This window comes from Phoenix dactylifera, chromosome 3, assembly GCF_051530095.1.
Source record: "Phoenix dactylifera cultivar Ajwa chromosome 3, Ajwa_hap1_PhDact_Kaust_v1.1, whole genome shotgun sequence".
Lineage (NCBI taxonomy): Eukaryota > Viridiplantae > Streptophyta > Magnoliopsida > Arecales > Arecaceae > Phoenix > Phoenix dactylifera.
In genome coordinates this window covers 16,768,439-16,789,464 of record NC_143192.1, presented here as the reverse complement: position 1 = coordinate 16,789,464, position 21,026 = coordinate 16,768,439, and the positions used below count along the sequence as shown (strand labels likewise).

Sequence of the window (21,026 nt, the reverse complement as noted above, 5' to 3'; positions counted from 1 at the left end):
GAGATTAAATAAGAGAGGTTGCTTCATGCCTTCTTCTGCAGTAATAGCTCTGTCAGATTGCATCTCTCCAAGGATTGATGTCAACATTATAGAATCCTACCACCACTTGCATCATGGCACTTTATTAGAAAGCTGCAAAATTTTGACTCCTAATCTACCTTGAATTTCCTTTTTAGACTTGGAACTAATTTACCATGAAAAAAGCTCCATTAACTTTTTTCAAAACTTCCATTAACTTTTTTCAATGTCTCTCCACAGGAGGGCTCTTCTTACACTGTCCAATTTCTTGGCGACCCATTTAGGAACGATTAGAACTGGCATCCAATTAGCAGGAATAGCTGATTGGACTGCTTTCACAAAGTCCTCCACCCAGAGATAAAAATTGTGTTTTCCAACCTGGTAGCATGTTTTTCAAATTTTTCAATAAAAAAACTTATTCATTTCAAGAATTGAATAATGCAATGAGATTCCCAAGTAAGTTAATGGCAGTTAGGTCTGAAATCAATTAAGTAGGACTTTCTTGACTGAACTGGCCAAGAAAGGTTACACTACTTTTATCAAAATAGATTGTTGAGTCCTGTAGCTTGACATCATAGAGGATAATCTTCATGGTTAAGACTTGAAAGTCTTTATTTACTGCAGAAAAGAAGAGAGGGGAGAATCTTGCGAACATCTCTCATGGGCTTCTCCAAAGCAATGAAATATAAATGTTTTCTCATGACTTCTTAATTTGTTAAAAGGAAAAAAAAAAATTGCACGAGAGGGGAGAATAATTTAATGAAGAAAAAGAAGACAATGTTGGTCCTACTCTTGGATTAGGTTTTTAGGCTACGCCCCACCGGCCCACCCCATTCCTCTTCCTTTGCTTTTTCCTTTTTATATACCCCAAGAGGGTTTAAACTTAGAGAGGTAAAGAATGTCATTGCTAATAAGCAAATGACATGATTAATATGCTTTAATGTATCAGATGAAAACAGCCTACAAAATGCATCCCCTCATAGTGTTTTTCTTTTTTGCTTTAATTTTTACTTAACAAGTGATGCTTTTTTTCCTTAACTAAGAAACATCATGACTAATAACTGTTACATGTCAAATCATGGAATACACTGTTAGGACTTATGTAAAAGGATTCATGTTCCTAAATGCAAAAGGCTATTGACTGCCCATCTGTGAGTCCCACTCCCCCTTTTCCCCATTCATTAATCTCATTTATTAATATTAAAATGAAAATCTCTCATATCATCTGATTTTACAAATCTCCACCCTCTACACATCTATAGCTCCTTCCACCTTTTACAAATACACCACTTTGGTTCCATGCTTGCTCTGTCTTTGAGTGAGAGATAAAAATTGTAAACAGGATGGAGATCACAGCCATCCTTGCTTCCTCTTACATGCATTATTACATGCGCAGATCTAGTTTAACATAATGTTTCATATTAAATTTGGCATATATTCTGATGTTATGCCAAGATTAAATGATCGTTCGTACCGAACCATATTATAACCGTGCCTATAATGGCAAAAATTGATATCCAGAAAATAATTATTTCATATTATATTGCTTGGAGAGAATTTATACCCTACTACCTCGGATCCTTCTTATTTAACTAATAAAATTCTTTTAGTTGCTCTAATAAAATTTATACCCTACTTGAATTTATATTATATTGCTTGGGTTTCCTATTAGTGGAACATTTATACCCTACTACCTCGGATCCTTCTTATTTAACTAATAAAATTCTTTTAGTTGCTCTAGTTATTTCTGATGCTTTTGTTACTTATAAAATGAATATCTGCTTACCATATTCAAGTGAAAATTGTTGTTGTGTACTAATATCCTGGTATTAATTATAGAAGAAAGAAAATGGTAAACGACGGAAACAAGAAGAATATTATGCAGGAAAGAAAATCAAAGATGGAAAGGTACTATTTTTATCTACTCCAATAAACTCCATTTAATTATCCATGTTTTTTCCTACAGATCATTTGAATGACCAATTTTTATTATATTTTCAAGTATGCAGCCTAAAGATATGTTGATATCAGTCTCCTACTTGTTGTGTTTGATTGTCTCTTTCACTTTTGTACTGGAGGGCTTATATTTCACTTTATGTTTTAATAATGTTTCATGCTTCCGTCTTGTTGATTAGGAGAAAACCATCAGAAAAATATATTTATCTATCAGTTAAAGGAAATGATCTGCATGAATGCCACTCCTAGGCTTGAGATATGGTTTCTTTGTTTCAGGAAAAGATGGTAGATTGTTCCACAAGGGCTTATGTACATCCCATTCAACCAGACAATGCAGCTGCCTATTCTTTGATGACACATCATGTGAACCACAATAATCAATTTTCATGTGAAGGTTGGTTGTTCTTGAGATTAAGCTGAGCTGATAGTTTACCAAGTTAACTTTCGTTGGGTAGTCAATATTTACCTCAACTCCTTATTTAACGATGCACCATTTCTATGTTACTTATATAAGTTTTAGCTTGAACTTTCATAGGCTCATACTGTTTCCTTTCATAATACCCTTCAAAATCAGATCAGGATATGTTCGTTATGTTAACTACATGACATTATTCTTGTCTTTATCTTGCAAATTAGAACAATATCTAGTGTCATATATGAAGAAATACAACTTAACTAACTTGGAACTCAGATAAACCGCATAAATAGTAAACTATTCAGAAGGTATGAATGCTTACATTGTGTTGTACACAACTTTTGTTACCTTCACATCGGGCAGATGAACATCAGAGAACATCAATGCCCTATTTTATCTTCAGAAGGAAAGCTTTTAACTGCTTTCAAATTAGTGAATGATATATATGACATCATGATAGTTGTTCCTGCAACAAGCTTATATTAATTGTACCTGCTGGCTTGATCTTATTCTTTTGGTTTCCTTAGTACCTTCATTTTATATCTCTTATATGGTCTACTGGTTGTTCAATCTTTGTGTATTCAATCGATGATAATTACTTCAATATTTAATATGTGAGGATCTTCCATCGCTCAATCAATGAATGAACCGCCAGCCCCCCACTGCTGGTCAGCTGACAGATGGAGTCCCACGGCAAAAGATGTACACCACCTCTGTCCCCATACCACCCCCAGAGGAAGCTCCTAAATTGTCGCTCCATACAACGTAATGCTGCAATAGGCACCAAGGAGTGGGATAGCAGATAAACAGGAATCGAACTCAGGACTGACCTCACCAGAATGACTTTGCCCATCATCGACAGGGTACTCACCTGCCAACTCTCCAGCCTGCTCCTAATGCCTTGCTCCATAGGAATGCAGTCCGCTCTGCATAGCCGCCTGCCTGAGATTGGGACCCCCAAGTATCTCAAGGTCCCCTCTGCTCTCCGATCCCCAGGATGTCGGTAATAGCCGTCCTTATGTCTGGATGGATCTTCAGGCTGAAGCAAATTGTTGACTTTGCCAGGTTGACTTGCTGTCCGGATGCCGCACAGTACTCCTCCAGAATCCTCCAAAATGCTAGCGCTGACCGTCTTGTCGCCGAGCCAGCAACAAGCAGTCATCTACGAATAGCAGATGCGAGATCTGAAATAAGTCCGAAGCCGACCTATAGGCCTCCACCTCCTACCTCGCTGAGGCGTGTCGTAGTGTTCTAGATAAGTAGTTAGTGCAAATAATGAACAGAAGCGGTGATAAGGGGCATCCTTGCCTCAGCCCAACCGAAGACTCTAAGAACGGTGACGGTGAGCCATTCACTAGAAGAATGGCAAAAGATAGTGACTGAACACACCCCTGGATCCACCTGATCCATAGCGGGTGAAAACCAAAGCACTCCAAGAGTCATGAAGCCCCACCTCATCCTGTCGTAGGCTCTCTCCATGTCAAGCTTAACAACCATCAAACTTCAGCCTCTTGGTGCCCTCTATAGATGACACATGAACTCCTGAGCAGCCAGCACATTGTCGGAGATGGACCGACCACCCACAAAGGCCCCTTGCTCCGGGCATATTAGTCTGGGAAGGATCCCCTTCATTCGTTGGACTAAGATCTTTGCCACGACTTTGTACAGGGTGGTACACAAGTTGATCAGTCAGAAGTGGCTCGGCTCCGTCAGATCCTGTCTCTTCGGAATTAAGGTGATAAAGGTCCTCTTCTACTCATCCGGCATCGTGGAAGACTGAAGGAATCTCTGGACAGCTGCCGTCACCTCCTGCCTAAGGATCTGCCAATACCTCCTGAAGAAGACTGGGAAAAAACCATTCGGACCTGAGGCCCTATCCTCACCTAAAGACCATAGGGTAGCCCTGACCTCAGACTTTGACATTGGCTTGACCAACGCCTCATTCTCGACCCTCGAAACTCGTGCCAAGGGGGGACTCCCATGCTGCACCGCTGCCGCCACCTGAATCGGTCCACCTTGACCTAAAGAACTGCTCCAAGGTCCGTGAAATGGCATCAAGGTCCTTACTCATCTGCCCGCTGCTATTACCAATCCTGCCAACTTTGTTCTTCTATCTCCAAATGATGGTAGACTGGTAGAAGAACCTCGTGTTCCTGTCTTCTTCTGTGATCCACTAAACTTACGACGTCTGTCTCCAGAATACGTCCTGCTGCCTGAGAAGTGAGTGGTGCCTGGATGGTAGACTCCTAAGCTCCTCCTGCTAAGCGTTATATAAGCCGAGCCCGCGCACCTCCTGGTCCTGGAGGCCAGCTATGGCTGCTTCGATTTTCTCCATCTTCCTGAAGATATTGCCCACCTCTTTTCTGTTTTATCTGAGTAGTCGGTGCCTGGTCAGCTTCAGCTTTCGGGTCACCTTGTACATTACATCACCCCGCACTGGTATCCGCCATACCTCACGCACCACCTTCCATGATCGGAGATAGGAAAGCCAAACCTTCTCGAAGCGAAAAGGACTACGAACTAGAAAAAGGTGCGCGGTACTCAGCAGGGCTGGGCAGTGATCTGAGGCAACCCGGGGTAGATGGCATATCCAGAAGTCTGGGAACCTTTGGATCTAGCTGGCTGTGGCAAAAGCTCTGTCGATCCTCTTCCAAACGTGTGCACGCCCCAACCTGTTGCACCAAGTGAACCTCAATCTAGTAAAACCAAGGTCGGCCAGTCCATTGCCCTGGATAAAATTTTGGAACTCCTTGACTTCGATCATGTTGGTGAAGGGCTTCCCCCCGTTTCTCTTTCGGGCCATTGATACAATTGAAGTCACCCATCACCATCGTTGGGTACCCCAGCTAGAGAAGACTAATGGCCTCTTCCCCCAGCACTCTTCTCTCTCTCTGTAGTCCGTGCTTGCATAAGCTGCCAGGAGGACCCACGGGGACTTGTTCCCCTCTGATACCACTATGATCACTGGCTGCTTGCACATGTGGAATATGTCTAAGTTACATCCACCTAGCCACCAAAGCACTAGGATTCCTCCTGACAATCCCTGTTACTCCACTGCATAGCTTCCCCAGGAATTCAGAATAGCATGCCTCACTTGCTGCGAGCTAGCTCTTGATAGACAAGTCTCAATCAGGACACAGATATTTGGGTTGTGCATATAAACTAGTCTGCAGAAAGCCAGCTTGAAAGAGGGCTTACCGGCTCCCCGGCAATTCCACAATAGCATCTTCATCGCTCAAGGTGGGTAGCAGTCGGCCGGTCCACACCCTCCGGCCTAGTTCCCCCACTAGGTCCTGCTCGCGCCAATTTAGTCTCCGACCTAGGCCTCAGCAGCAACTCCTTTAGCTATTGAGCCATCTGGTGGTGAGAAGGCCCACTAAGGCCCATGTTGTCAGAAGCCCCGCTCACTGCTGTCTCCAGCCCTATCTCCCCACCCGCGAGTGGGCATCTCTCGTTCCTTTGATGCCCAACTTCGCCCTAGGGACTTGACGACCACCATATTCCCCCCGGCCACTCCGACAAAGATAGTATTCGGTACCAGCTCACGAAAGAGGCTGCCTACGCAAGCTGTGAGGGGGCCACCGAGGCCACGCTGTCGGTCGGCCGTGTCCCCTGTTGCTTCGGCCCAAATCGCCCTCGACCGACCCTCATGTACCACCGATGAGAGGCTCCGGCTTCGGAACCTGCACTGGTCCTCGGTCTGGCATGTAGTGCCCTCTTCTAGCATGGGGTGGGCAAGCTTGAGTTTGCTCGGCCCGGGGCTTGTAGGCCTAACAGGGACAAGCTTCTTCTTAGATGGGCTCCTGGCTTACTTCAATGGGCCAGGCCTAGCTGATCCTTGTGCCGCGCTCGGGCCTTCCCCTCGCACCTAGGCCCGGCCCGGGCCTTAGGACTCTGCAGGCTGGCCTACTACGCACCCAACACCCAGCCCGTTTTTTTTGAGGCCGAGTCCTGGCGAGGCCCACTCACTTCCACCCCAGCCTGAACCGAGTTAGCAGGGAGCATACCTGAATTTTTCGCCGCCGATGCTGAGTTCCAATCTATGGCCGCCTTCTCCGGCGAGCTGCGCCTTGCCACCTTCTTGGGCTTCTGCTAGCCCTCAGTATCCGGTGACTACTCGTTTGCAATTGACCCGTTCCGCGGCGAACTCGGCCCTAGTTTCCGGTGTGGCCACTCATCGAGTCGACTCAAGTGGCGACTTGGTCTTCTTCTTCCTCATGTCTCCCTTGCCATCGGCCGCCCTCGGCTGGCGGACGCGCCTTGCAGCCATCCACGGACCGAAGACTAGCCGACCGGCCCTCGCTGCGCCTCCTGCCGTGGGCGTCCCCATTGGGGCCTCCAGAGCCTCCATCGTCATAGGGGGGGCCTCCACCCCACCAATGCCGGACTCCACCCTCGATTTGGGCCGGTAGCAGGTCTTCGTAGATAAAGCCCTGCCATATTCTCTTAGTTGCCCCTGGATGAAAGTGCCCGGCCGAAGGGGATTGGAGGTGTCAAGCTCACCTTCACTCTTGCATACCCCACTTGCCGGAGCTGGTCTGAGATGCCGTCCAACTCCAACGGCCATCCCACCACCGCCGCGATGTCAAGGAAAGAGTCTCTCCCCCAAAACTCGAGCGGCAGGCCCGACAACCTCATCCACAGGGCTATCCGGTTCACCAAGCTTAGGTCTGGAACAAAGTCCGGCCTCCAATACTCCACGGCCAGCAATTGTCCGACCACCACCAATGGCCCCCCAGCCAGCACCGCCGTCTTGTCATCCCCACTCTTGAACCAAAGTGTTGTGAGATCCTCGGCCATTAGGAAGAACTCAATGTCGTAATCAAGCTCCCCCCGTGCTCGGAAGTTCCAAGCCACCCATTCCACTGGAATGCTTCGCCCCAAGCTTTGGACAATCAACGCAGACGATGCCCAGGCATTCCGAGCCTTCTCCACCTTCTCGACTGGTAGTTAGAGAACCTGGAGAAGTGGCTTTTCAGCACATTCAACTCCTCCGCCGAGATTTGGTGGGTGGTCCATCTTGGCCACCTCAGTGCTCCTTGCGCCACCGCCGACCACGACTGCACTGGCCCTATCGTCCCCGAAGAGGGCCCCATCCTGCCCCTAGTTGCCACCCTTGGGCGTTGCACCGCATTGGTCTCTGATCCTAACTTCCCACTGTCATTGTGTCCTCCATCCCAGTTGCCCGCCAGGTGTTCGATCAAAAGCCACTCTGTTGCACGAGATTCAAAGCACCAGCTCGGCTCTATCTCCCTTTGTCGTGAGGGATCGCCTGCGCCATTTCTCGCTGTCGGTGCTCTGCCACCGCACCCCAACCTGAGTGCTTATGAGCCGAGCCTTGGCGTCGCTGCCGTGGACGCCCCACTCACCGCTCGCTCCACTCCACTGGATCTCGTTGTTCCGACACAAGAAAAGAAAAAATGAGATAGGAGAGAGATAGCATACCTTATTTAAAGTTGGATCCTCCTTCAGTTGTGCTGAATCAGCATATTTTTTGCCTTAGGGAAGGGAGGGCATTCAAATGGGTTGGAAAGGCCCGAGAAGTTTTTAAAACAAAAAGAAAGAGAGGAGAGAGGGGGCCGATTCAGAATTGGCGTGACTTGGTGCGAACCGGTCGGTTCACATTGGTTTCGCATTAAAACTGCTGGTTTGGGAGAGTCCGGCCGGGTCCTATCTGTTCGGGACCGGTTCCGACCGTTTTGGAGCTGATTTTGTACAAAACATGTGACCGACCCGATTCCCCCTAGGTCAGCTCAGCCCAGTTCGGCCGACTTGCTTGATATGCTTAAACACTTTACACAATGTCGGCGGAACTAATACCAGGCACCATACTGGTTGCTTGGTGGGACGACTCGGTACGAACCCATGTTGTGCCGTGCCGGTCCCATACTGACATAGTAAAGGAGGCGGGAGAGAGAGAAAAAGAGAGAGAAGGGGGAGAAAGGGAGGAAGGCTGGTGGAGAATGGCAAAGGCTAGTGGAGCCGATGGAGGGTTGTGAAGGCCAGCGATCCGGGCAGGAGGCGGAGGAAACCTCCGCGGTAAGAAAATATGGCGAATCTGCTGTTTCATTCGAAACGATTTGCCGACTTCACTTAAAAATCGCAAGATAAAAAATGAAGTCGGACCTTTATTTCAAACAAAGCAGAAGATCCGCCCTGTTTTTGGGCTGTGGAGCCATAAAGCTCGGAGGAGCGTTCTCCGCACAGCTCGCTGGCCTCCACCGGCCGGCCTTCACCTCCCTCTCTTTTCCTTTTACTCCCTCTTTCTCTCTCCCCCGCTCTCTCTTTCTCTTGTTCTCTCTTTTCTTCTCCTCCACCTCCAGCAACGAATTTTGTTTCTACTGCTGGAACCGTGCCGGTCAGCTGTTGGGTCAGCTCCGAACGGCCGGAACCGCCCAGTTTGGGATGGTTCCGCTGACCCTGACTTCATACTTGGTGCCAAAGCCAATGTCCAAGTAACATTGACCTTCTTATTCATTCAAACTTGCACTCCATACAATAAAGTGGTTATATAATAGCCTTATCACTGCCTGCATTGATGTTTTTAGTCTTGGTAAATAGTCTTATAGCTGTATCTTATCCATAAGGTATGCCCCCTTACCAACATATAATCCTATTGTTATTATCCTACTGGGTTATTCTGGCATGCCTCGTATAGCCTAGTATCGTTCAATATCCAATATCCTAGCCTACATAACATTGACCACTCCATCACATATCCTCACAAGGTGATTTGTAGGTTTGTTTCTGCATTAAGTTGTCCTTTCCTTTTTTTCCCTTCTAAGTGTATAATCGCCATACTTTTCTTTCACATATTTTTAATCGTTGGGGTTTCATTTATTAGATATTTAATCCAATTTGTTCCTTCTTTTTACATACTTTTGTTTTCATCATGTGTGTTTCTAGACTCATTTTTCTTGGTTTTTGCTAATTATCTTCTTTTCCTTTTCTATTTTTAGTTTTCTCCTAAACAAGCAAGCCTCCTGCCACTCTTTGAATAGATACCTTTCTACTCTAGAAACCTATCATTTGCCTGTTCAACAATTCGTGGAAGTATACATCTTCCCATGAAGTCATTCTTTCAAAAGTCCTTACTACTTTTTTTCTTATGCATGTATTGGATCTAGATCTCTCACTTTCCCTCTCTTTTCAATTGTTGCTAGCTTATTATTATTTCTTTAATTATTTTTTGTAAGGAGGGCCTTATTTCCTGGCATGGAAAGTTGTGCTCCTCGACTCAACTATGAGAGTTATTGCCAAGACCTATTCAGTATATATATATATATATACATATATATATATATGTATATGTATATGTGTATATATATGTATATGTATATATATGTATATGTATATGTATATATATTATAGAGAGAGAGAGGGGAGTGAGAGAGGTGAACTAGAACTCATTTCAAGTCGGATCTGGTTAGTCTTGACTGGATGATGGGGGTTCAATACCAATGATTAGATCCATTGGATGCAATCTACTACCTCTAAACTATTTATATACCAAAACTCATGTAATTTGGAGACCCCTAGGCCTAGCCTATGCATTGAGTGGTCAAAAAAGTTACAAATTCTTTTTCATAAATAATTTTAAAATTAAACTGATAAAAATAGTATTTGAGATACTAAATTCATGATAGGATGCATACTTAAAACTAAAAAAAACTGAGGAAATGTGAAGATCTTAGAGCTACAAAGAGATCTATATATTTATTTCATAGTTTGAGCATTATTAAACTTCGTTGTCAATCTCAACTTGATCTTGTATCTTTCTTCTATAGGCTAGGGACCAAAATTTTCAATTTTGAAGAATGGTGGGTAAAATGTAGGATAATAGTAAAAGGGATACATGATGTTAATGGCTATTATTTTTATTTTAGGTCAAAAGATTGTTAGTGCTCTTAGTGCTTATGCACCATAAGTGGGATTGCTGAAAACAATTGAGAATAATATATGGAGAGAAATTTTAAGATGGGGATTCGGTTCATCAATAATGATTCAGGCAATTGTATGTGATTTGCTACCTCTAAACCACCTACAAATGAAAAAGTAGGTAATTTCGAGACCCCAAGCTTAAAGTGTTTTAATAGTCAAAAATAAGGATTGTATGGTGGTATTCAAATTGTCCATTTTTTACCACTAAAACACATAGGTTGGGGTCTCTTAATGGCTTGATTTTTGTTCTGTAAGCAGTTTAAAGTAGACCATGTTAACAGCTTGGATTGTCATTATGACACCCCCATTTTCTAATTTCACCTGACTAAACATTTACATACATACATACATACAGACACACACACACACAAAGAAATGTCCATATATACATGCATACATAAATGATTCAAAGATTACTGTTGGGGTGTCCAAATCAGAAATCCACAAGGTTGATTATGATCTACACTCGTAAAAGCTCCAAGAGATAAAAATTATCTTTGTTAGAGATTTTCAACCTATGCATTATGTGGGTGCAAAAATTGGTGGTCCCCATTGTATTAACAGGTTAAAATTTATTTATCATGATCTACACATGCTTAAACATGCATATATTGAAAACCAATAGATTTTGATGCTTAGATCATTGAAAACATGGTCTCATATGATTAAAAATTTAAAACCATTTATTTTTGCATCCACTTGATGCATAGGTCAGATAATAGCAAAACAGGTAAATGATATTTTTATTGGATGCATAGGCAGATATTTTTGCATCCACTTTTGGTTTCTTGGTCTTTTGATTTCTGGTTCAGTACTTGATAATTCACTTATATCAAAAAATTTCTTGTTAAATATAATTTTGTTTATTGTTAAATCTCAAACATTTTCTCTAATCATAATTATTTATTGTTTGTTCAAGCAGCCCCTGTAATTGACGGTGCAACAAGGCATCTTCTAGCTGAAAATGTTCAACTTTTTAACAGAATTGCAGCTAATCTTGCAACATTTCAGGTTAGTAGCTTAGATCTTCCCCACCTTGACTCTTTAAGCTGCACTCATCATATTCTTTTTGCTATTAATGATTGGAATCTGTTCATGGCTTTATGCTACTGCACACTATCAGAACAAAGTGGTTGTATCTCACTGTATTCCCAGAATTTTTAAGTTGGTCTAAAATAATGAATTTGCACCTGTGACTTTTCTGTTTACACTAAGACACAAGGAATAGAAGCTCGCAGATTGAGAGGAAGGTCACCGGATTTCTTATTAACATGCTAAGTTCTTATATAGTCCCATTATTGTCCAATATAGAACAATGTCTCAGAGGCATAATTAAAAATAAGATGTCAGTTTATTTTTGATTGCTGTGCATTTTCGCTTTTTTTTCATGGGGGGATCCAGTGTCAAAATCAACTGCTGAGGGCTTTGCTGGTCTTTAATTGATATGCATGTTTATATGAATGCTCAGTGTGTCAAAATATTTTGCTCTTTATTAGGTACTTCAACTTGTTTCAAATTATCACTTGATACAATAAAGAATCGTAGTAATTTGCTCCTCATATCACGCTATCCATTCAACTTCACAAGAATCTGCCTTCACCTACTTTTCAACCTTCTCATAAACCATGTTCACACTTAATGTTCTTCAAGTCTTTGTAGTGTGTTCATTTAATCAATGAGTCAGGTTGTTGCTTTTGAGCATAGCATTGAAAAGTTTAAAAAACCATATTTATGAAATTATTTCCTTCTGAAGACAATACATAAGATTCATTAAAATTAATACCTTAAGTATGTGCACTTACTACACCATATTATGCAATATATGTGCTGACTTGGCTTCACTGGCAGTATATATACTGTTCAAAAGGGAGTACATATATTAGCAGTAAAGCAGATTTCTCCCGTAACTCTATCATCGTCTTTCTTTGTTAAAGTATGGAATTCTCCCCCCTACTATCATCACTCTATATTGTTACATATTAAATGATACTCAATATTATACAATGTACAATGTTATGTTCTAATTATAAGATTGTCTTAAGTTATGTTTATCTGATTTTGATTTATACTTGGAGTAAAAATATGGTGTTTTGTACATGGAATCTGCTGTTATCACAACAGCAATCCATATACAAGAGCTCACAATGCTTGATGTGTTAATAAGAATTGACAAGCAATTTTGAGTTTCAAAATGTACATCTTCATCGTCTGATATAGTTAATATTTGAGAAAAAGGGCCAATAGGATAGTATTCTAAGGTATTGATATCTGACAAACTTTCTTTTTCTCAGTATGAGATGTTGGAGTATCATTTTATTGCTTAGCGTAATGTACCTATACTGTAGCTATATCAATTTTTTTGTTTGATAACTAAAGATTCAAGGTCAATTAGCGGTTTTATTTGGTGTTATAATTCATCATCAAAAAGTTACTGGTTCATCTTGAAGTAGACAAGTTTGGACCTTTGGTAATATGCTTAATTTATTAATTAGCATATTTTGTGAAAAATGTAAAATCAAACACTAAATCCTTCTTTAAAAAAATTATCAAATTAATTACCTTCTTTCCAAGATCAAGAGCCTGAGCCTCTTTGAGTGGATACATATGGCTTGTGGCAAACAGGAAACTTACCTTTAATGTTGCCACCCTGTTCCAGGCTTAACCCCCTGATCCACCTTATCATCTTTCCCACCTCTTTCTCCGTCCTTATCTTTTGCTTCTGTTTCTCGAGTCTATTCTTATTTTACTTCTCTCTATGCTTCTTCCATCTCTTCCCTTTTGCTTTTCTTTCTCCTCTCTCTTATAATATTTTGTCCATTGTCTTAAAACATGACAGTTGATGGCTCTACCTTCCTTACTTTCAAAACAAAAAGAAGGTTCCTTTTTTAGTTGGAATTTAATTAGCAAACTGTATAACTAGCATTATAGAAAATTTTATGTTCAAAGTTAATTTTTCAGGAAGATTATAGGTGCCAGAAGGGCCTATATAAGTTCTGATTGGTGCCTATAGATTGAGGCACCTGAAAAAAAAAATCAAAAATATAAAAACTAATGATTTTTTAAGGGTTCCAGAAATAGGAGAAATTGAAAAATTATAATTGTTCCTTATTTTTTGGTGAAGCAATATCATCTGCTATTGCTACTGCCCATCACCACCACTGCCTACAGCAGCAACAACTGTCACTTGCCATCTCCATTATAGCTTATCATTGCTCGCAGTAGTTGTGGATACTTGCTACAACCGGTATCAGGGGTAACAACTGTTGCTGGCTGCCTGGCTTCCTTTTTTTTTTTTTTGGTACAATGGTAGCTCACATCAGTCTAGCATGAGTACTACCCGTAGAGTCAAGGGAAATAAGATGACATAGGGGGGAAGGGACAGAGTTGGGCCCTATCCATAAGACCTTTTCCGAATGATGAGCAGCAAAGGAGGCGACCCAATCAGCAGCCCTGTTCGCCTCCGACATGAGAAACCTGGATATTGCGACATCTGGACACCAATTGCTGGATATCCCTAAGTAGTGGATGGCCATCGCCCTAATGCTCCACCTGATGAATCCATTCAATCACCATAGTAGAGTCTCCCTCCAAGATGATACAGTCAGCCCCTAAGTTACTCCTCGCATAGGTGATCCCCTCCCATGCTGCCCTGAGCTCGGCTCCAATAGCAGTCATGTCACAACTGCGCCGCCTGCCTGCAACAACCAGTCTAGACATGTGGTCCCGGATCACAAATCCAATCCCTCCACTATCTCCGCCCGCCAAGACGCTGCCGTCGAAGTTCACCTTGAGGTGGCTAAGGGGTGGGGGCTCCCAAGAGACAAAAGTAACTCAGGGCACTATAGGAGCGGTGTGGAAGCCCCAGATATTCCTAACCCACCTCGGTGAAGGTGACTGGGTTGTGGAGATAATCTCAGTCACATGGCGCATGGCTCTATTCCCCACTGCCCTCGGGGGTATCCTCCCCTAAAAAATGCAAGCATTTCTATCTAGCCAAATATGATACGCCATATAGGCAACAAAGATGCCTCGCTCCATGGTCCCCGGTCTACTCGCTAATATCCTCATGTGTATCACCAGGGCCTCTGCCGACCCCATGTCTCGCGGTAGGGTAACAGACGCCCACCGCCAGATCTGCGCAGCCCAGGGGGCACCCCAGAAGAGCGTGGCTGATGGTCTCCTCTGTGGTAGTGCTTTCCTCACACACCAGAGTAATGCTGACATCCCTTCTAGACAACACATCTCGGGTCGGTAGACATCCCCACGTCACCTTCCAGATGAACAAGGCCACTCGGGGATGCACACGTAATCTTCATATCCACTTGCCCTCAATCTGCCAAGTAGCCTCCCTGCCCAACAATGCCTACAAATTTTTGGCGCAAGGTCTGCCGTACCGGTACTTCCCTGAACCAGTACCGGATCAGCATGGAATCTGGTACCAGATTGATTTTTTTGGAGAACCGACCGGTACATCTTTTTACCGTCTGGTATCGATGAGGTACCGGTGCGAACCGGCCGATTCGGTACGTCAGTTTTTCAAATTTTTTAAACCACAGCGCGGCACGCTGTGGTTTTTCAAACGAAGTGGCAGTTGTCGGCCACTTCTTTTACTGTGGTCGAAAGGCCACAGCGTGTTTAAAAAAGAAGTGGCCGACAACGGCCGCTCCTTTTTTAAAATGTTGTGGCCGAAAGGCCACAACGCGTGCGCGTTGTGGCTTCCTTTTGGCCACAGAATACGAACTGTCGCCCTTTTGGCCACAGTTCGTGCTATACAACTCAAAACGCATGGCTTTCGGCCCCATGTTTCTTTCTGTCGCCGTTTCGGCGACAGATTTAAAAAAAAAAAGAGCCCGTGAGAGGGGCGTGTCTCTCTCGTTTGGCTATAAAAACCGAACGAGAGCCTCTAGAGAGATCACAAATCCAGCGAGCATACCGGTCTTTGAGGACCAGAGAAGGGTAGATTTGAGAGATAGCCCACAAATTGAGGAGGAGATCCTTTCCAAAAAATTTAGCAGAGACTATTTAAGGTGTGGTTTCTTTCTCTTATGTTATTACTTTAATTTTGTTAATAAGTAGCTTAAAAAATAGTTTAGAAATTGCTAAAAAAAAAGTCATGCCAAAATTTTCTATTTTGGCTTAATTTTTTGATATGTTGTCAATTTATGATAGAAATGGAGCCATCAAGGAAAACCAACCTCACAAAGCATGATATTGGCTGGTCTTATGGGCGAAGAGTCGGGGAAGAGGGGCAATGGAACCAGTTTCAGTGCAACTATTGCGACAAGGTCTTTAAGGAAGGAGGGGTAACCAGGTTGAAGCAACACTTAGCCAAAAATTTCGGTGAGGCTGCTACATGTCCGAATTGCCCAGGCAAGATCCGTGTGCTGATAAGGCAGAATTTCGCTGAGGCCAAAGGAATGAAGGAGAGGGTTTCCAAGAAGAGGGCGGAGGTGGATCGCCGAGCGGCAGAGTCACCTTTTTATCACTCTAGAGAGCCAGAAGAGATTGAGGAGGAGGCAGAGATTTAGGCTGCCATGTAGGCAAGCTTGGAAGATCCAGAGTTTTTGAGGACAACCTCAGTTAGGGAGGACGTCGGCAGAGAATGTGGTCGGATTGCATCTATGCTGGATAGTTTTGGTTGTCGAAAGAAGTCATCTAGAGGGCTTCCACCAGGAGCAACAATTCATGATGTAGATCCGCATGTTCTCTCCAGCAGAGATTCAAGGCAGTAGAGGATAGACTCAATGTGGATGAAGGATAAGAAGAAAACTATGTAGCGATCTATTGGATCCTGGTTCTACTTCAGCCACATCCCAGTATTATGGCAGACAATACGTACTACAGATCTGTCATTTCCGCCATATAAGCTGCCGGTCCCGGTGTATTTCCTCCAGGTCCGAAGGACATCAAAGGTGAATTTCTTGACAGCAATAAGGAGGAGCTGGAGAAATGGATTGACTCCTACAAGAGCAAGTGGCCCATATATGGACTAACTATCATGTGCAATGGTTGGACTGGTCTGACCAGGCGGAGCATCATCAACTTTCTGACATATTGTATTGCGAAGATCTTCTTCCACAAGTCGGTTGATGCTTCGGCTCAGGTGCACGACACCTCATAGATCCCAAAACTTATGGAGGATGTGATTGATATGGTAGGAGAGGAGAATGTCGTGCAGATCGTCACTGATAATGGGCCGCAATATAAGGCCGCTGGAGAGATCTTGATGGAGCGGCGACCACATATTTTCTGAACCTCATGTGCTGCACATTGTATCGATCTCATGTTGATGGACACTAGAAAGATTCGTAGGGTGCAGCAAACGGTGGAGAGCCCAACGCATCACCAGGTATATTTATAACCATGCCTGGGTCCTTTCACTGATGATAAAGTATGCAGGAGGAGAGATTCTGAGACTAAAAGATCAAAATTTAGATCTCAATTAAATATAGAATTAGCCAAATTGGCACAAACCTCATTTATTTGGAATTTTTTATGATTTTTTAACTAACAGATGGCATAATTACTGAATTCAAACCTGGACATAACCACATATCAATAGTAGGAGTTCTACGTCGATGCATAAACCAGTTTATTATATAGTGAGTCACTTATGGATTTGAAAGTATGAGAGAACCAACGAACACATAATTGCCCACATAAATCTTTTATTGGAGATTGCATTGGATTTTAACAAACAAACAGTTAAAATTATTAATCTCAGACAGATACGAGGATGGTAGAATAGCTTTTGGTACAAGGTCTAGATTTCATTCATCAACAACATGAAAATAGCTAACTTATAATGTTGTAAGTCCTATGAGCCACATGGAAGAAGAGATACATGTAAGTCATAATCAAGAACTTCTGCAGGTATCATCTTTCCCACCACAAGCCTTCACAACTTAGATCATTTGACAAAGAATATCTATTTAGGTGAAGGCCTTCATCCATCCAATTTTGTGGATCCTCATTTCTGATTAAATCCACATCCTTTGAAAGGAGAGCCAACACAAATTTATTAGATCTGGCTGTTTTTTATTATTTTTTCAACCATTTTTTTATACATGATAGGCCAAATAAACACAGGAAAATCAAAAGAAAGAAACCTAATATTTATTACACATTATTTAAGTAACTTGTGCTCTAATTTCATCTCTCTAGATTCCAATCAAAACATGACAACATTCTCCTATGTATGTCTGTTCCGTCTCTCTATTTTTTTTGCATCTGAGTGCAGAGTTTCCTGGCAGCGAATGTTATATTTATTTTTTAATTTTTATTGAAGTACTTTCTTTTGCAGATACAGAATAACATTAAACTCTTTTGTCGCACAAGAAACAACATTACAACTATTATAAAAAGGTATCATGTCATAATAATTTATTATTTGAATTAGCAGCTGTTAGTTAATAAATTATATATGTGTTATTGGGTGTTGCTGCTAGTTTGTGAACATGCTTAATTTATTTTAACAGCATGAGTGAGATGCCTGGTATTATGAGTCAGATGCCTCCTTTGCCTGTTTCAATAAATGAGGACCTTTTCAGTAGTTCCATTCCTTCAAGTGCCAGTCAAGTAAGTTGTCGCCTGCTCCCTATGTTGTTATTTCCAATGGTTTCTAGGCAAAATTGTGTATGGTATATATAGCTGCTTTGTTAACTAACAAATTGATCCCTCTCAAATGACTCACCAATTGATCTCAAATGCTCAAGCAATTAGAGAACGAGACAACAATGAACATTAGGTGTAACACCATCCTGACGTGCAGTTGCGATCATGAATGTTGGAGACTGAAAGGGGGGCAGAACAACAACCAGGTTAATTAAACAAATAGTTGTCTTAGAGGAGATTTGAACTTGCAGCCTTTAGCAAACTTAGCTGTGATTCCATTTTAACTAACTAGATGAAGCCAAATGCTTAAACAATTGGAGAATGGATCAGTAATGTATGTAACTAGATATCTGATTCTTTTTATGTTGATTAAAGAATCTGGAATAGTATGACAAAGTTGGTGAAGATATTTTGTGGACTCTCCTTGTTCTTAAAACTGACTGGACTTTTTTTTTTTGTTTTATAAAAATGGTGCAAAAAGATTTTTAGAGTTTTGAAAGGTAATATGCAATATCTACATTCAAACCACTTAATCTAAGGGAAGCAACATCTGCAAATTATTTCGATGCTGAGGGTTATAAGCTTGGATTGGGAACACGGAATTTTGAAAATTGAACATCAGATGATATTGGGAACTAAGAACATATGCTGAACGTTAGCACAAGTAAATTCTTCTTCTTTTTTTTTGTCTTCTTTTTGTGAATTTTTTATTGTATTTCCCTTTCTCTCTTGCTTTTTCTTGTAGTATCAAGGATTCAACTGTCATGTCAATCACTGGCCAACATGGCACATACTTTGCTATGCCATGTTGGCACAGGTGCCATGCTCTGAAGAAATTAAAAAAATGATATAGTACCTTTTCTTTTTAAAAATATTTATAAAAGAATTAATAGGTTGTATGCTGATCTGTCCCTGGTGTTGGCATTGGCCATGCACAATCCCTATCTAACAGCTTTAACCTGCACGTGCTGGAACTAGAGGTCTTGGTTATGCTTTTTATTGGTTATCAGGACAGAACAAGTTAACTATCCTTCTGAGAGCAATAGTGAAATGTTCACGTGTCCATTTTATGCATACGGGTATTAACTTTGAAGCTGACTTTGGGGTACTTCCTTTCACTAATTTCTTCACTAGTATCAGTCTATCAGATCAGATCAGATTCCAGTGATGGGATTAATTTCGTAGTTTGAGACATACTTGAATAGATATTTATTACATATGTTTTGCATTATGTTTTTTGTTCAGTAGAATTATGAATCTTGGGTTATGTTTACTTGTTTAGAAGTTACAACATATGATTTATAATTTTTCAATAGATGAATGATAACCATTTTGAAAAATTTAGCAACACTTTTGATAATTATGAATGGATTTCAGTGTTTTCTTCCTCCTTGTAAGTTAAAGAACGACTCAGCTTGAGGGTTTTCTCCTTTAAGATCATGTATTAAACTTTAAATTAATAACCGCTGTTTTGTGAGAGTTGATCACAAAAGCTTTATGGTTTTATCTTCTGCAAATTAAAATAACTGCTAGTTCTTCGCACATAATAGATCACATGGGATAGCTCAACCTCCACAACAAAAGCTCTTGATCTGAACATGAAAGGATTGCAATCCTATCGTGTTTAAGGAATAATCTAATCTAACATTATTGGGTTACAAAATCTAACATATGTGGTTACAAAAGGAGCATGTAATTTAAACATGTAGCTGAGAAGAGGCTTTTATAGTGTGGCTTGATGATCATAGAATTCCAAAGTTGGTGTAGGTAAGCTTCCATCAAATAATATTCTAGACCAGGGTAAACCTGAAATCTCATCTCTGTTGTTACTTCAAGAAGTTATTGATATTGAAGGGGTCTCTAATGAAACACTAATGTAAGGGAGTGTACTTCCCAGAAATCATAGTTGGTGAATTATTTACATGATGACATCAATTTGGAGCTTTAGTTTTAAAATCATTTTGAAGATCAAGTCTTATTTATGGCAACATAAAGGTTCAGTAACCTAGTGTGCTCGAATTCCCCATAACAAGACGGTCATAGGAGAATAAGTATGTAGTTGCTCTTTCAACATGCCATAAGTTGCTTAAGCCTGTAAGCCTTCCATGATAGATGAAGACAAAGATTACCGGCTTTTTGTCACTCATAGTCAACCTATCAGTGGAGTGAGCAAAGATATTCGCTAAGGATTGCATCTTGGAAAGAAAGGTTGTAGAAATTCGGTGATGGAAGATAAGTTTTTTTGGTTCAGCAAAAAAGGCCAATTGTCCAGTTAGTGAAGTGGTTCCATCATGAGAAGGGGAAGTAAGAGTTTCCTCATCTTCAATTGATATAGTATGAGCTAAACTCCTAAACAAATCAGCAATCCAAGAGATCACACTCGTTGCACACCAAGTAGGCTGCCTCGAGTAGGTCTAGACATGGTTTGGGAGCACGATCTCTATATTTTGACCTTGATCATGCAACTTAACTTTTGGAGGCTATATCTTTCTCATATGGTGTCCATTTTTGTCATCATAGGTGTCAAAAGAATTAGCTTAGCTAGTATGATGATGATATAGCCTACTATAAGGTTTATTAAGTTCCAAGCTGAATTCAGTCTAAGTTCATTTAATGCCATAAAACACTCGATCAAACACATTGTACTATTTGCAGTAACAATTTGACCAAGTTGTATATCCCTGTCTAGGAAGAATTTAGCAGCATGAGTTAATTTGGAGTTGTGATCTAGCTTCATGGTCAATCTTGGAAAATCTGAATTTTCTATTTTTGGGAAAACACATCCTATTTTAACTAAAAGCTAGACCCCATTAGTACAAAACAAGGCCCTGAGCCTTTGTTTTATATATTGGATTTTAAGATAGTAAATAGGGCTAAGAAACCCTACTTTCAGTTTTTCTTGTAATGTTTTGATCTTTTGTTTTGGTGATCTATTAGGACTTTGAGTTGATTGGATTGAAGGAAAAATTTCTCTCCTCAATTGGATCTTCCATGGAGTCCAACTTAAATTATAGGTGAGCCTTTATGTCATCCAAAAAGTCCTGAAAGCTAGTTAGATGCCTAATTTTTTTGACTATCATTC

General features: G+C 41.5%; 1 protein-coding gene across 10 annotated transcripts in view; it reads left to right on the top strand.

Annotated features, from left to right (window-relative positions):
* Nucleotides 1–21,026, top strand: part of LOC103721923 (uncharacterized) — a 39,960-nt gene that overhangs the window by 8,547 nt on the left and 10,387 nt on the right. For 4 of the 10 annotated variants that reach the window (XM_088717895.2, XM_088717890.2, XM_088717891.2 and 1 more), the window contains 5 exons: nt 1,858–1,926; nt 2,251–2,368; nt 11,253–11,341; nt 17,619–17,695; nt 17,809–17,908. In XM_088717895.2, coding sequence (XP_088574021.2) covers nt 1,858–1,926; nt 2,251–2,368; nt 11,253–11,341; nt 17,619–17,695; nt 17,809–17,908 — 453 coding nt within the window. The remainder of the gene's footprint in view (nt 1–1,857; nt 1,927–2,250; nt 2,369–11,252; nt 11,342–17,618; nt 17,696–17,808; nt 17,909–21,026) is intronic. The other 6 variants (XM_088717896.2, XM_008812310.6, XM_088717894.2 and 3 more) reach the window with 3 other exon arrangements.